Raw genomic sequence first — 14974 nt, forward strand, 5'->3', positions numbered from 1 at the left:
ACAATTTTTATTTTTTCTATTCGTTATTTTTATTGTTACTTTAGTTTTGTATTATCTTTCTACTTGTTTACAAAATTTGTGTACATTTTTAGTGTTTAAATACAATTAGTGTATCAGATCAATGATTACATGTACATACAAATGCAAATACAAATTTTATTTTTCTTCTTTCTTCTTTGTGTAATAGCGCACGCACGCACGCACGCACGCACACACACACGGTGTACATGTAAATTAAATTTAATATAGAAACGTTTGCTATACGTATAGTTTTAAGTTTTAACATTGATTTTTATATAGTTGTCTTTAGCATTAAATAGTAATAAATATTAACAAATAGTAATAAATATAATTATTTACTTGAAATGTTAACTTTATTAAAATAATGTTCCCAATTCTTGCTAATGTGCGTTTCTTATTTTAAATCAGAATAATATAGAAAGAGATGCAAGTAGTTTAATTAATTCTGTACACAATAACACACACAAAATTACAAAAACTAAAATTAATAGGTAAGTAAAAGTAGTAATAAATTAAAAAATTTTTTAAATAATGGATTCTTATTTTTCTAATATCCGTTTAAATTTGTAAAAAGATGAATGTTAAATTTAAGGTGGCAGCAATGTGTTCAATGGAAATTTCGAATAAATCTTATTTGAGAACGTCTTAAACATTTCTGAAACTGTATTCTCAAGAGCTGGTTTTATTTCGGCCGCAACAGCTTTCCAGTTACTGTTTAAAAAGAGATTCATGGCATTAGATAGAATAGTGTCGCCATTGAACAAATTGTCTAGATAGATATCAGCTTGTCCAACGTCAAAATCTACATAAAAATCGGTAACACGATAATGAGTCTCATTAGTTTTTCGAGACTGATAATGTTCGCCTTGGATGGTGTTTATGACATCAATATCCGTGAAATTTCCACGGGCCAATCCATTTCCGTTTATAGGCAACATCATGATGTTTCCTTCTATATTGTAACGTGCGTTCATCTCAAGACGTGGAATGTAAAGTTTCAACCTAACGCGATTATTATCGATGTCGATTCTGAAAAAAGGATGAATGTAAATGAATTCTGTATACAATATTCAACAATTTATGATGCAAATTGTTTTTGACATAATATATAATTTAAGATAAGAAAGTATTTCTTTAAGCAGACTTTTGAGCTACCGGTGTATTTTAACTTGTCTTTTAATCTGGTCCATCACTCGACTTACGTACTTGACGCTCTTTAAGATGAAACTTGTTCCACCTTGAACCTCGATGTCGGTATATGTTGATTTAATGGAAACTGGACCAGCTGAATGGCTAATTTCAATCTGTGGCACGCGAAGTGGTTCACAAGGTGGTATTTGCAATGCTGGTATGCCTGTCTTCAGATAAGGCCTTAACAAGTCGATGCTTCGCTTTACACATTCGTTCAAATTCGGATCATTGCGATGACATATTTTTAAAAAGGGTGCTAAAAAAAGATTTTTTTTAATTTGCAATTCTTTTTCGTAAATAATTAAAATAACGCTTTATGTTAATAATTCAACAATAGCATGACATTAATATTTAATTCTAAATATATGAATTGTTAGAAAGAGTCAATAGAAACTTAAGATTTATTTCCGCTGCAATAAAAATTGGTTACATATTTTTTAAGCAGTTACTAGAGCAATTAAAAGCATTTTTTCTATTTATTAACTGAGAAGTAAAACTATTTATAATTTCCATCATAAGATGGCAATATTTAACCTGCAGTTTCTGTGCAAAAAATGTGGAAAATCTGAATCTATTTGAATAATAATAAATAGAATATTCAACAGATTAGATGGAAAACAGATCTGAAGGTCTATCTATTAATATTAATACTAGGCAATAACTGCGTTTCTCGACATGTTATTTTTATTAAAAAAAAAAACTGCTTTAGCACTGAATAAAATTTTAGCAACGGTTTTTGTTCATTTTTTATATATTTATGAGAATACAGTAATATTAGGCAATAATTGCAATAAATGTCTAGGAAAACTACACATATTTCCATTAAAAATATGTATATATATATATATATATATATATATATATATATACATATATTAAATAAAAGTTAAATTATAAAAATAAATTCTTATTTTACGGAAGGTAAAGAAGTGTTATTAAATTTTTCAGTTATATATATTTTACTCTTCAAGAATTGTCTAAAATTGACGTAAGACCAATACTTATATATTTAATATAATATAGTCATTTATATACCTAATATAATGTAATCATAACATGTTGTAGTCGCATTAATAAACGTATATATGTTTAATATTTCTATAATTAAACAAACTGTTTCATGAAACAATTAATATTACTCACGTATATCACGAGTTTTTACCGCAACAAATCCAGTTGTTGTTATGAACAAAAATGCAAATATATATGTGTCGATTTGCATTGTGGTTACGATGAATTCCATGCGTACAGTAACTCGTCAGTACGTTAAAGTGTCACTAATTATGAGCGTGAATTTTATTTCAATCATCGCAATGCGCTGATTAAGCAATAATTGTCCTCATATTGTCCCTCTTTACGAATCTCATGACAAATCGATATTAATACGAAACAATTATGCTTATTCGACATGAATTATGTTTTTTTTTCGTGACACAGTTATGCATAGACAAATGTGCTGTACAATGCAATTAAATTTATAATTGTTTTCTCGATAGAATACTATTTATTAAATTGTATGAAAAAATCTTGTGTAAAAATTATAATTGTATATGTAATTATATTTACAAAAACAGATATATAAGCATCTTTTATAAAATATTGATAATAGTTTGGAATTAATTGTAAAAAGAATAGTATATTTGCAAAATTAAATGTAGAAAGAAGTTATTTAATAATTAAAAAATATATTTTTATGGTATGTAATGTATAAAACATTTAAAAATTTATAATTAGTCCCTATATATATTTAAGGAAATACAATATTTTAAAAAATTATAATTTGGAATTATTACAACAACAAAATGTTACACATTTATTGTGGTAACATTTTAAACAAAAGAATAAAACAATTTTGGAAAAAAATTGTAAAATATTTATATTTTAAACTCTTTTTTTTTTAGATTTATTTAATTTTTGACAAATATTATATAGTAATTTTATTTTAACAAAACTGCTGATATATTATTTTAGCGCATTTATTCAATAATAAATTTTAAAATTTAAAATTAAAAAATTTTTTTATATAATAAATTAAAGAAAATTCTAAATTTTTAATTTAAATAGTGCATTATTGTGCAATATTTGCATAACATGTCTGCCAGTGTTAATAACTTTTTAATTTTTGATATTTTATAAAAAATATATTTAATTGAAAAAAAATTAGAATCTTTATCTATAATAATTATCTGCCGTATTTGTCTGAGAACCTTGCTCTCCATTACATCATCGCGTAATGAAGGAATTTAAGGAAATATCGATCACATCGTCGAAGAAAATATATTAGTGTCTGACTAAGAGTCATTTAGCTACCATCATGTAAGATTGGTCCATGGCCCAGATCTTCTATGCCCTTCCACGATCAACTATAAAAACCTCCAGTAAGTGCATCGTCGGCTTGCAGATCGCAACCCCCGTACGTTTATACGCGATCATCGATCTTTCTCAAGTTAGTTTCCCAAAACTCGTTGATTATTCCCAAGATGTTGTCTAGAATCGCGCACCAGAACCTAACGAGACGCAACATATGTTAAATCACATACTGATGTGTACGATCGTCGTGAGTTTTCTATTGATATTTGTCATTATCAGTATTATATTGGTGTTGATTTACAAACCGATTTACGTTTGGGAAATCGACACACCTTACTGAAGAATTCGAATATTCTCTCTGTTTTCCTTCGAAGTTTCAACATCATTATCAACGATCGTAATTATTTGTAAAAAGCTGGGATAAATCATTGACTGCGAAAAAAAATGGACGGATCAGGACAGCGAAGTGTCCTTCGAGTGCTTTTGCTACTTTCCGTGACAACTTTGACGAGATGCGCGTTGCTGGAGATGTCCCGGATGCTCTGGAACAAGACGGTGACTGGAGGCATAACCACAATTGGCAGGCTGGACCCGTTGAGGGTGCCGCTGGTCAAGGTTGATCAATCCGAAGGTGACGCCAATTACAGGGTGATCCTGAGGAATTTGGAGATCGTCGGTCTTAATGGATCAGTTTTGGAGAGCATTCACATCGCTCGTGGCGGGCTGCAGTCCAATCTGAGTGAACTCCAAGCCGGATACATGAGCTACAGTGACCTTAGAGATGTGGATTCTATTAAGTATAGGTTCCACACTATGACGAGGGAACCCAGTGCGCCTAGGGAGAGCCTCGAAGCTGTAGTTTCGTCTACGAATCGAGCTGCTGACATAAGACCTTCTTCGCGGTATCAGGATGCTCGCTTTGATCGGTTGCAGCAAGATCAACATGGCACCAGGATGTTCGAACAAAGTCGGCAGTATGACCGACGCATTCCTTTTCGACCTTATGTTACATCTGATAATTTTCATAGAGGCAATTTGAAAGCGTCAGGCAATTTTGAGACAAATGCTGAGAATATTGACAATTTTAAACAGCCGGCTTACGTTCAGCCTATTTATACGCAGAGAACGAGAAGTTTCCAAGGATATCATGGAGAGCTACAGAATAATAAAGACACGATCGATTGCGACGACACAAGGACTTTTCAATTCAAAGGAAATCAAGGCAACCGATATGATCAACAAGGCGTCAATCCCGGAGAACGAGCCGGAGATGTTAAGGTTTCATTATTTTATTATTTCAGTATACAACAGTATTTTATAATTTAAATTACAATTTAAATTGAATTGGATTAATTTTTTCAAATAATCTAAATTGCAAAATATTAATTATATATCACAATATTATCTGCGTTATTATACAGGAAAATCACTATACTTATTTCGATTTTGGAATATGTCTCTTAAACAAAAACTAGAAACAAAATTTTAGGAACACGTAAATCAACATGTTTTACGTTTTTTCTATGTAAACAATAATCAATAGATCATAGAAAATTTAGATTTTATCAGAAGAAATAAAAATTATATTTCATTTTCTTACTTTCAGTATTACATATATTTTTAATTACATATTTAATGCTATTTTAATTATACATTTAAAATTATTATAAAGTCAGTTATATTAACAATTTTATAACGTATACACTTTCTTTATTATATTGAGTCATTCAATTTACAATAATTTATACTACTTTTATTGTTTATGTAGAGAAGATTCGTATAAACAATACATAATCCATATAGTGTAAATATAATCTTGAAATTTTTGATATAATTTTGGTTTTTATTATTTTACAATGTCTTATCAATGGGTGCGGATTTACTTTAAATCTAATTTTATGCTTAAAATTGTATTATAAAGAAAAATAAGAAAGAGAAAAATGGAAATAAAATGGTTTTAGGATGCTACAAAACATGCAAAACAATTCAATATTATTAACATTATACTCTCTATTGTATTTATTACATCTTAAAATATTACTAAAAATTAAAAAAATATTGATTGTTCTATTACTGCATTATTTGAATATCTGTATACAATTTTAGCATAATTTTCTTATTAATTCTATTTATTTATGTTTAATTTTAATTTTTTGTTTTTGCTTAAATCTTATGTAAAATCGCATTTTGAATACTTACTTGCAATTAGTTCAATCTAACAATTATAAATTAAATCGAATTTCTTACCTATAAACGTTTGTGCAAAAGTTTATTTAGTTTACTTATTTATTTTAAGTTATTTATCTACAGTAAAATAGTTACTTTTATTATATAAACAAATTTTATAAGCATTTTTTATTGTTTCTTTTCAATTAATTTTCAAGACTAAAATTTGAATGACCAAAAGTTTTGTCATAGTTTTGTCAAAGTTTTGTCATTCTAAAGTTACCTGTTTTACCGACAGAATTGTACAATTTGTTCCAATGTCCAACTTTTTATTGCATTTACAGAATTAAAAATTCTTCACCATAATTAAATTATAGACGATAACATTGTGCGGACGTAACGATTTTATACGAAAAATCAAAAAAATTTTTTAATTGTTGGCATTTGGCGTGGACTTATAACAAAATGTATTTGATATAAAAGTTATGCACCTTGTACGTATAAATCAAGTCAGATCCGCACACGAGTAAACATTAAAGAACAATACTATGCTTTCAGATTGAGTGTAGGCGTTTCAATAAAAAAGATACACATTGGTAAACATTTCGTGTCTCAAAAGAGCAATCTGAAAAATTTTTTTTAATTCTTGGTATGAAATACAATTCATAAACTGATATTAATACATAAACTTTAATTCTGGAAAAAGATTTCTAAATCTATAAAAGAAATACATACAAAATTTTGTTAAGGACGTGCACAAATAACTCTACATTATCAACCTCGATCAAGTTTGACGAGCAGTTTTAAACCTAAAAAGTTTACAGTTTTTAAATTTTAATAGCTGGTATAAAGAACTAAAACATTTTTAAACTTTTTTGCAATTTGCAAAAAAAAATCGTGTAAAATTTATTCTTCCTTTTGAAGAATTTATTTTAGCTGGTTTTATATTAAAAAAAGATGTATAAACTACGGATTTTTACTTTCTTATTTATTTAAATAGAATATGTTTTTATTATGTATATATTAATAAAGTATAATATATAGTTTCCGAGAAATAAAGGGATACAGTCGGCTTATAACTTATATATTATACGTATTGGCAACTTTCTTCTATAATATTTCTACATAACTCACACATGTATTTAAGAATAAAGTATAATCGATATGCAATAACACTTTCAAACTGTAAAATTTATTAAAACAGGTTTCCGCATCAGAAACAGTCGAGACCGGGTTGAAAAATCATGGTGACGTAAGACCACCTGCGTTGTATAATATAGAACAGTCTCAGCGATCGGACGTAGCATCTTCCGGTAATGTTAAATCGTCCAGAAACAGAATGAGAGAACGATCGGGTTACATCGACATTATATACGCGGACGATAAAACTAATGACAGCGTAAAGCACTTTGGTAATCTGGGTACCACTTCTGGAGAAAATCGACAAGTATACGGAATCGATGACATCATGAAGGTACTTAAAATTTATTTCTTTCAATTTTCTTCTTTTTTTAATCGTCTTCAAACTTTTGTATTAGTTATTGTTAAATAAAATTGTATTATCATTTTTAATAATTTTTGTGTATTTTGCAATGTTTTGATTGCAAATTCCTGTATTGTAGAACATTCGAGACAACACAAAATTTATCATCTACAATTTTACGGAAGGTGAGGCCCTGAAAAAAAGTAACGACATGGTTAAAGCTGCGGTGGAGGCTAAAAGATTAAAGGACCTAATCAGATATGCAAAGAATTATCAAGAGGAGCAAGGCTATTTTGAGGAAGGCATGCAGCTGATCTATCATTATGGTGGAATAGACGTAAAAAATGGCAGCGTTTCTCAGAATCTCAACGATACCAAAAGAACGAAACGAGAACATCCTAAAGAGATATCTGAAGTAAGATTATTTAATTGTTTTTACTTTAACAACATTTGGATTGTAATAAGAATATTCCGTAATTAATACATTTGCTTAATGACAAGAATACTATAAATTATCCAGGGTTGAGTAATAATTAATTAATTAAAAAATTAAATAAAAAATAAATAAAAAAATAGTAAAGTTAATAGCTTTTAACTTAGTTAACTTTAAATAAGTTAATTTTTGAAACACATTAACTATTATTTACTTAAACTTACATTATTATAACTATTTATTTATGCAAAAAAAAAAATTATAAAAGCAACATTACATTGTTATATAAAAAACAGTATTTTTTGTTATTATATATAAATTTAATTTACCAATAAAATGTTAAATCTACTTTATAATATAATTATTTTAAATAATATACTTAAAAAAAGTTACGACTTTCTAATTTAATATAAATAATATTATTAAAAATTAATTTTTAATTTAACTTAACCTAATCTTAACATAACTTTTAAATAAGCTGGTGTTTGATTACGTAATCCTTAATAAAAGAAGTAAATTAATTTTATTAGCCATTAACTTTAACTTAATTTAGTTAAAAGGGTATATTAATCCTTACCCAATCTTGAATTTACTCATATATCTGAAAACGTTCTAGGATGATATAATGCATGTGATTTTGAGAATACGCGTCCCGTTGCTTCGTGTGAAATCTCAGTACACGCTGGTAGGAAAAGTGGGGAAGGAGATGTTACGTGGTAACGGCTTCCTTACCGGGAACTTTAGTAAGTTAATACTCGTATTTTGCAAAACATAGTTGAGATTGGATTTGAAAATGTTGAAAATCTATATATTTTGTTGTTTCAACAGCCGACGTAGTGGGTGATTTTACTCTGGAATTGAAGAAGATTAATAAAGAATTGATCGTTCGTACTGCTAGAGCGAAATTATCCGCGAAGGATAAGAAACTTAATCTTCAAGGTATGGACGAGAAGGGACCGGTGCAAGCTATTCTCAATCAAGGTAAATATAAATAATTTAAACATAATTGCATTTTGCGACAACAAATCATCTTGTTGCTTTTGTTACAATGGTCCCCGCGTGAACACAAATAAAATCTATACCAAAAAATAGTACTTTTTGAGTATATAAAATTTGCTCCTGAGCACAGATATGGGGTTTCAAAGTTATATTACATAAAGGTTTATTTTTCGCAAAAATAAAAAATATTTTTTATTAAATTTGAACAATACAAGTTATTTTCAATATGAAAATTTATCAAAATTGTCAGCTGATCCGATAACTATGCAATAATCGTTCAAAGATCTTGCGAATACTAAAATCTCGAATTGGTATCTGTCATATCTCAAAAACCAGATTTCAGTCGATATGTGTGCGCAACACTCGATTGTCTTCATTCTATTTTTGCATTGATAGTAGTATCCAATTATAGAATCAACTCCAACAGTATTATTGTTTAGTAAGAGGCAAATAAAATATTTTGTTTGACGAGATTAAATTCTCCCACATACCATTTCTCGCGTGTTATCCCACATTTTGTAGTTAAAAAACATAATAAAATGTAAAATACCTCAGAAAATTCTTAACTAAACGTAACTTTATTATATAGTGTTTTAAAAACGTCTCGACATTTATTATGTAATGAAGAATATAGTAATAAAGAATATAGGTTTACATTAAAAAAAATAACTCTAATGGGACCTTAGCAGCCTAAGGTCATATTTATCATCTTACTTGGATCTCGAAGCTAAACTTTTGTCCAAAACATTTTTCACGAAAATGTTATTTACAATATATTCGAGATGGGCATTACAATGAAACACTTTGTATCTTCTTTCAAACACTAAATAGAGGAAATTGACCGTGATAAAGTTTAATTACAGATTGAAAGAGAGAGAGAGAGTGAGAGAGAGATACTATAATTTGGTAAAGATTTAATCGCTGTCCATGATAAAGCTATTTTCTTCTTATATTTTGAGCATTGTCTTTTGGTATCTGTTTTTCTCGCAAACAAATAAAGTAGGGTAAATGGCTCAATTACTAAAAATGTCCCATATAACTAGAAATCCAAATTTAAATCTTTTAATGTTTAAATAATTAGAACTTTTATTTTTAATAATATGTTATAACAAATGTTTCATCTCCTTAAAAAAATTTCAAGTAAAATTAAGTACAATTATCTAACCATGAGATCGAATTTCCAGTATTCAGGACACTGTCAGTAATTCAGCCATTTACTCTAATTGTCGCTAGCAATTCTCCTTTCACAGAAGAAAAATAAACACAAATAACAATTAGCTGCCACTCGTCAAAATAAATCGATTAACAGCTGAAAAACTCCTCCTTCTTCCCCGATCTTGCCGATTATGTGCAGTCACGTTGGTTTTTGTTGCGCGACGCGGCTCTTCCGTAATTACTTGGCAGAATGAAAAGCCGAATTCTTTCTTGGAAAGTAGCGTAGGCCGACATGCGGCGATACCACTTGACTCCGCGCGCCGTTGTCACCACCATATGCAGCACCGTGTGCATATAAAAAGGGCGATGAGAGGAAAGATTCCGCGTGTATTACCGAATTAGAGAAATGTCCCTTGCCGGTCTGTTTCGTTTTGGTAACGCGAGGAAATGAGAAGTGTGCACGTATACGAAAAGCGTTGATAATCAACGTCGCGGATCATCGGGGCCGATTGCGCGTAGGTAAGCCGCCGCTCGAGTAAAAGTTCTCGCTTTCCTGCGAACGCGACCGAACGAGCTCGTAACGAAACGATCCCGCGCGACATTAACTCGGCTAATTTCTCATTCTGTCGTTGACTTGCCTCCTCTTACTCCTCCTCCTTCCACAGGTTTAATGGCTGCGGAGGCAGTCGCCGCGATGCTCGCCGACGACTTCGCGACCAAAGGACTCGGCGAGAGAACGCCTGACGCGCTGATCTACAGGATGTATAAGGATTTACCAGCCAATTAATCAGCCTGTCTGGAGGCGAGCAAATACTTCGCTTTATTTTCCTGCCCGCCAATCGCATGTCTTATTTTATCTAGATTTGCTTCTTTATTTTATTTCTTTGACATGTCTGGAAGTGCGTTAGTTTAATTTTTTTATTTATTTCGTAAATCTATTCTATATGTATGTACCATATGTCTATATACGTTTAAATTACTATTGACATGTTTAATTGCACGTATTAGTATATATGCAATTTAGAGAAAAATTATCAATATTGTGTGACAATACTTTGTTGTTTTATAATATTTCTTAAATAAAAGTTAAAAATAAGACTTTGAAAACAAATGAAAATTAGGAAGCATTTTTTATCAAATGAATAGTATTGGGAATACAAGTAAGTTTTAAAGGATTTATAATAGAGGACGTTACTAGTATTAAATTGCATCGGACCATAACCTAACCTTCATGTTAAAGCTTCATCGTTAGGCTTAAGTTTTCAGTACGTCTCATTTTGTTGAAGTGAAACAACATAGTTTTTTTTAACTTCAAATATATCGACTTTTGTTCCAACAAAACGCAATTTGCGGGAAGCTTTACTCTTCTGCTTCCATTTAAAAAAAAAAGCAGCCGAAGATCACCGATTGCTGTGTGAGGCTTATGGGGACCATGCTCCATCAATTTTAACTTGTAAATACTGGTTTAGACGGTTCAAAAGTGGTGATTTTTTTTTTGACACGGAAGATAAGGAACGTGAAGGAGGCCAGAAACGTTTGAAAATGCAGAATTGGAGGCATTATTGAACGAAGACTCATATTAAACGCAAGAAGAACTTGCAGAATCTTTGGGAGTAACTCAACAAACATTTGTGCATTTTTGTACAATAAAGCCCCATTTTTCACAAAAAATCCTTTAAAACTTATTTGTACCTCTAATAGTTTTTCTAAATACTGCTTTATATTTATAATAATAAATATTTTGAGAAATAAAACCTCAAAACTAACATAGTGAGCAATAATAACAAAACTTTAGATGCGTTAAACAAGTTAATTATAAAACAAATGAATAAACTAAGTAATAAATTATATTTCTATGTATCAAACAAAGTTTATAAAATAAAACGGCTAGAATTCAAACATTAAAAAAAAGCAATTTAAAAACTAGAATAGACTGCTAAGAAATAAAAATAAAAACAAACTATTTATTTACAAAGAAATATATAATTTATTTAAAGTAAAATTATGTTATAAAAAATACAGATTACACATCTGTGAGCTTTTTAATAATAGAGAAATTCTTCAGTTTATGCACCACAATTTTACGTTTTATACTTTTATGCAGAATAAGAAAAATCTATACGGTTTTAGAAAGCTACAAACATTAAAGTTAATATTATAAAAACCTAATATTATTAATAATATATTTACTATTGTTTAAACTATGCAACTGACAAAAAATAATAATGTAAATTTTATTCTTGCATTTAAACAATTAATTTTTACCAAATTTTATGTAGAAAAAGTTATAAGTAAACTATACATTTTTATTGTTTAATTATTTAATTATTGATCTAATCAACTGTCGAAGCAGTTGTGAGTAAATCATATTTTCATTAGTATTAAAACAGCTCAATGTTTAATTTTTGAGAAATAATGAGTGTCGCTTTAAAAGATCAATGTTGGCGACCTTTCTTTTCACATTTTCTTTCATTCATTTACTTACACCTATTTATTTATCTTTATTATGAGTAGAAATATATTAATTAGAAGAAATTGTATTTTATATTAATTATATTAAATTAATTGTTAATACAATATGTCAATAAAACAAGTTTTAATAGAAAAGCAAAGCAATTTTTTTAATACTGTTTCTATTGCTATTGTATGTATCTTTTACAAAAGATTCAGAATTCTTTACACAACTATATTTAAAACAACAGATAACAATATTATTATTTTTTAAGTCTAATAGTTGTACGGAAAGCTTTTATTTCGAAATAACATGTGAATTATTTTCGTATTGCACATATAAAAATGTTCAGTCTGTAAGAAGATGTATGTAATAATTATAGAACTGCATATTTAAAGTGATAATAGAAGATTACTAAAGCGTAATACATTTTCAGTCTGCTTTCTTTTATATAAATCTTGCCTGATTTACCCTAATTTTAATCATTTAGCATTTAAGGGTACATTCTGGTGTAACCGCACTATAAATAAAACCTTTCTTGGAATTTTTTAAAGTAAACTATAAGGCATACGATTCTAATTTTTCACACATTTATTAATACACATGTCAAGATATAAAAAAATTTTTACAGCAAAATTTTATTCCAAAATTCTCAAGAAATTAGTCGAGACGCGCAGCGTTGGAGAAATGAGATGACCAAACGATTGACAGGATATCTCAAGAACTAATAGCCTGAAATAAAAGAATCAATTTTTTTTGAAGTTTATTTACGTGGCTATCGCGTAGACTAGAATTATTGAAAAATATTGAAAATTTGCGAGTTGATACGCGTTTTTAGAAAGTGATGCGGAAAAACGTTTTTTTTACAGAAAAAAATTTAATTTTTTATAAAACTGGTTTATTCTAATCTACGCGATAGCGAGTCAATCACGAATACAACGCCGCAAGAATTTTTTAAATTGATTGATTAGTTTTCTCGAAATCGTGTCAACTGCTCCAAAAAACTTTTCGAGAAAAACGCGTTTAAAGTTTTTTTGAAATAAAATGATAATTAAACTATTCCGTTAATCAGCAATTCCTGGTCCATAAAGTAAGTCTCATTGTTATTGTCATTTTGAGTGTTCCTTCCCAAATATAGAGCTTTAATAAATTATTGTTTTGCCCCTTAGCCTTTTAATAAATTACCTTCGTTCTTTTACCTGCACTTCGAGCGCCGCTCGACTTTTGGCTGTAGAATCATTAATTCTTTGAATTTATGAAATTTTGACAGTGTATTCTTGAAATGTTGTACAAAATATGGAATTAAGAAGAAAATCGATTTAAAAAAAATTTTATACAGAATATATCTTAATATATCTTAATCGTGTTTCTCTCTCTCTCTCTCTCTCTCTCTCTTTCTCTCTCTTCTTTCTCTCTCTCTCTCCCTCCCGCTTGTCTTACTTCCTTGTTTATTCATTATATTGTGTTATATTATATTGTATTCTATTATGATTGTGTAATGATCGGAAAAATAGAATAGAGATTTAACTTAATTATAGTGTTTGCAATGTGATTACCAGGAATCTTAGCTACATGGTAATTACTGCGATTACTAAGAAGAAAAAAAAAGAAGTAAGAAACGCGGAAAGAAAAACTCTTCATATCGATAAACGTGTGTATTAAAATGCTGATTATTTATATATCTAAACACGAATATAAATTAATTATCTACTGAAGTCAATTATAAGTCAATCCGATTAGGAATGTAAAGAGTAAATGGAAAATAGGAAAAATTTTAGTGAAATTTTATATTCAACAATTGAGTAACTTCTCGAACTAAAAAAAAAAGGATATGTTCAGAGATCGTAGCCCTGGCCTATGACATGAAAGTCCTTGTTGACATTTCCAGCATCGGTATCGTAATCTCTCCCGTATGTAACTTTGTACCTATCTTTCGCATGTGCTGTAATTCTAATCTAATACATATGTAACGCTTACCACATACATATTACCGCATCTTATTATACCTCCGTATTACATAACTGAGATTGGATGTGCTGGTTATGCTTTCGTGTCTAACAATGCGAACACGAATAGATTTCTATTAAGTAGAATTATCTAATATTTCTAGTTTGTCTTAAAATTATGAATATAGGAAAATTCTATTTGTGTTCGCTTGTCGAGAATAACTAACGAAATTGCATAATGTTTATTAAAATAAAATAAGTTTCGAATAAATTTAACTGTTCGAAATAACACATCAATTGTAATTAAGCAGGATGTTAAAAACAGAATGAGGATTTGAAGAGCAAGTAATCAATGTATTAAATATCTTTAGTTAAAAAATTATTTACTCTGTCTCGTTTCTCAATATATTTCTGTATATTTTAAATTTATAATTTGTATATTTCGTATATTTTAAAATATAAAATTGCATAAATCTTAGAGCATGATGCATTGACTTTAGATTAAATTTTTTAAACAAAAACTAAAAATAAAGTTAAAAATAAACTTTTAAAATATAAATATAAATTAAAAAGCGTTTTTTAACAAAAAATATAACAGTTTTTTATTAATATACTTTAATATAATAACGTTTTATTAATATAGTAACGTTCTAAATTCGGTAAGTTTTGCAATAATTAAGTAAAAGGTAATAATAATGTGCGTCTAATAAAATAAGAATTAGCATAGTAATCAATGTTGTTACATTTTTTTCTTTTTTTGTAACATGAGTCATCTGTAATACAAAATACAATGTTGACATAAGAATTTAAGAAGCATT

The 14974-nt window shown here is 28.7% G+C and overlaps 2 protein-coding genes across 2 annotated transcripts; one reads left to right on the forward strand and one right to left on the reverse strand.

Moving 5' to 3' along the window:
* Positions 1 to 336: 336 nt before the first annotated feature.
* LOC105837731 (protein takeout) lies at positions 337 to 2514 on the reverse strand. Its single transcript, XM_012682768.3, has 3 exons — positions 2356 to 2514; positions 1228 to 1468; positions 337 to 1050 (listed from the first exon to the last, which is right to left on the reverse strand). Exons 1-3 carry the CDS (start codon positions 2453 to 2455, stop codon positions 609 to 611), a joined length of 783 nt encoding a protein of 260 aa, XP_012538222.1. The 5' UTR covers positions 2456 to 2514; the 3' UTR covers positions 337 to 608.
* An 830-nt stretch (positions 2515 to 3344) lies between these two features.
* LOC105837730 lies at positions 3345 to 11134 on the forward strand. Its single transcript, XM_028190519.2, has 6 exons — positions 3345 to 4800; positions 6893 to 7162; positions 7311 to 7586; positions 8221 to 8347; positions 8433 to 8585; positions 10424 to 11134. Exons 1-6 carry the CDS (start codon positions 3967 to 3969, stop codon positions 10543 to 10545), a joined length of 1782 nt encoding a protein of 593 aa, XP_028046320.1. The 5' UTR covers positions 3345 to 3966; the 3' UTR covers positions 10546 to 11134.
* Positions 11135 to 14974: the final 3840 nt, after the last annotated feature.

The sequence above is a fragment of the Monomorium pharaonis genome, chromosome 6, assembly GCF_013373865.1.
Source record: "Monomorium pharaonis isolate MP-MQ-018 chromosome 6, ASM1337386v2, whole genome shotgun sequence".
Classification (NCBI taxonomy): Eukaryota; Metazoa; Arthropoda; class Insecta; order Hymenoptera; family Formicidae; genus Monomorium; species Monomorium pharaonis.

What these genes read in the sequence shown, in the direction of transcription:
- LOC105837730 (XM_028190519.2), top strand. Translation starts at nt 3,967, where the DNA reads ATGGACGGATCAGGACAGCGAAGTGTCCTTCGAGTGCTTTTGCTACTT. An exon ending in ATCCTAAAGAGATATCTGAA is followed by an intron (nt 7,587 to 8,220) that starts GTAAGATTATTT and finishes AAAACGTTCTAG; the next exon opens with GATGATATAATGCATGTGAT. An exon ending in GCAAGCTATTCTCAATCAAG is followed by an intron (nt 8,586 to 10,423) that starts GTAAATATAAAT and finishes CTCCTTCCACAG; the next exon opens with GTTTAATGGCTGCGGAGGCA.
- LOC105837731 (XM_012682768.3), bottom strand. Translation starts at nt 2,455, where the DNA reads ATGGAATTCATCGTAACCACAATGCAAATCGACACATATATATTTGCA. An exon ending in GGTAAAAACTCGTGATATAC is followed by an intron (nt 1,469 to 2,355) that starts GTGAGTAATATT and finishes ATCTTTTTTTAG; the next exon opens with CACCCTTTTTAAAAATATGT. An exon ending in TTCATCTTAAAGAGCGTCAA is followed by an intron (nt 1,051 to 1,227) that starts GTACGTAAGTCG and finishes TCCTTTTTTCAG; the next exon opens with AATCGACATCGATAATAATC.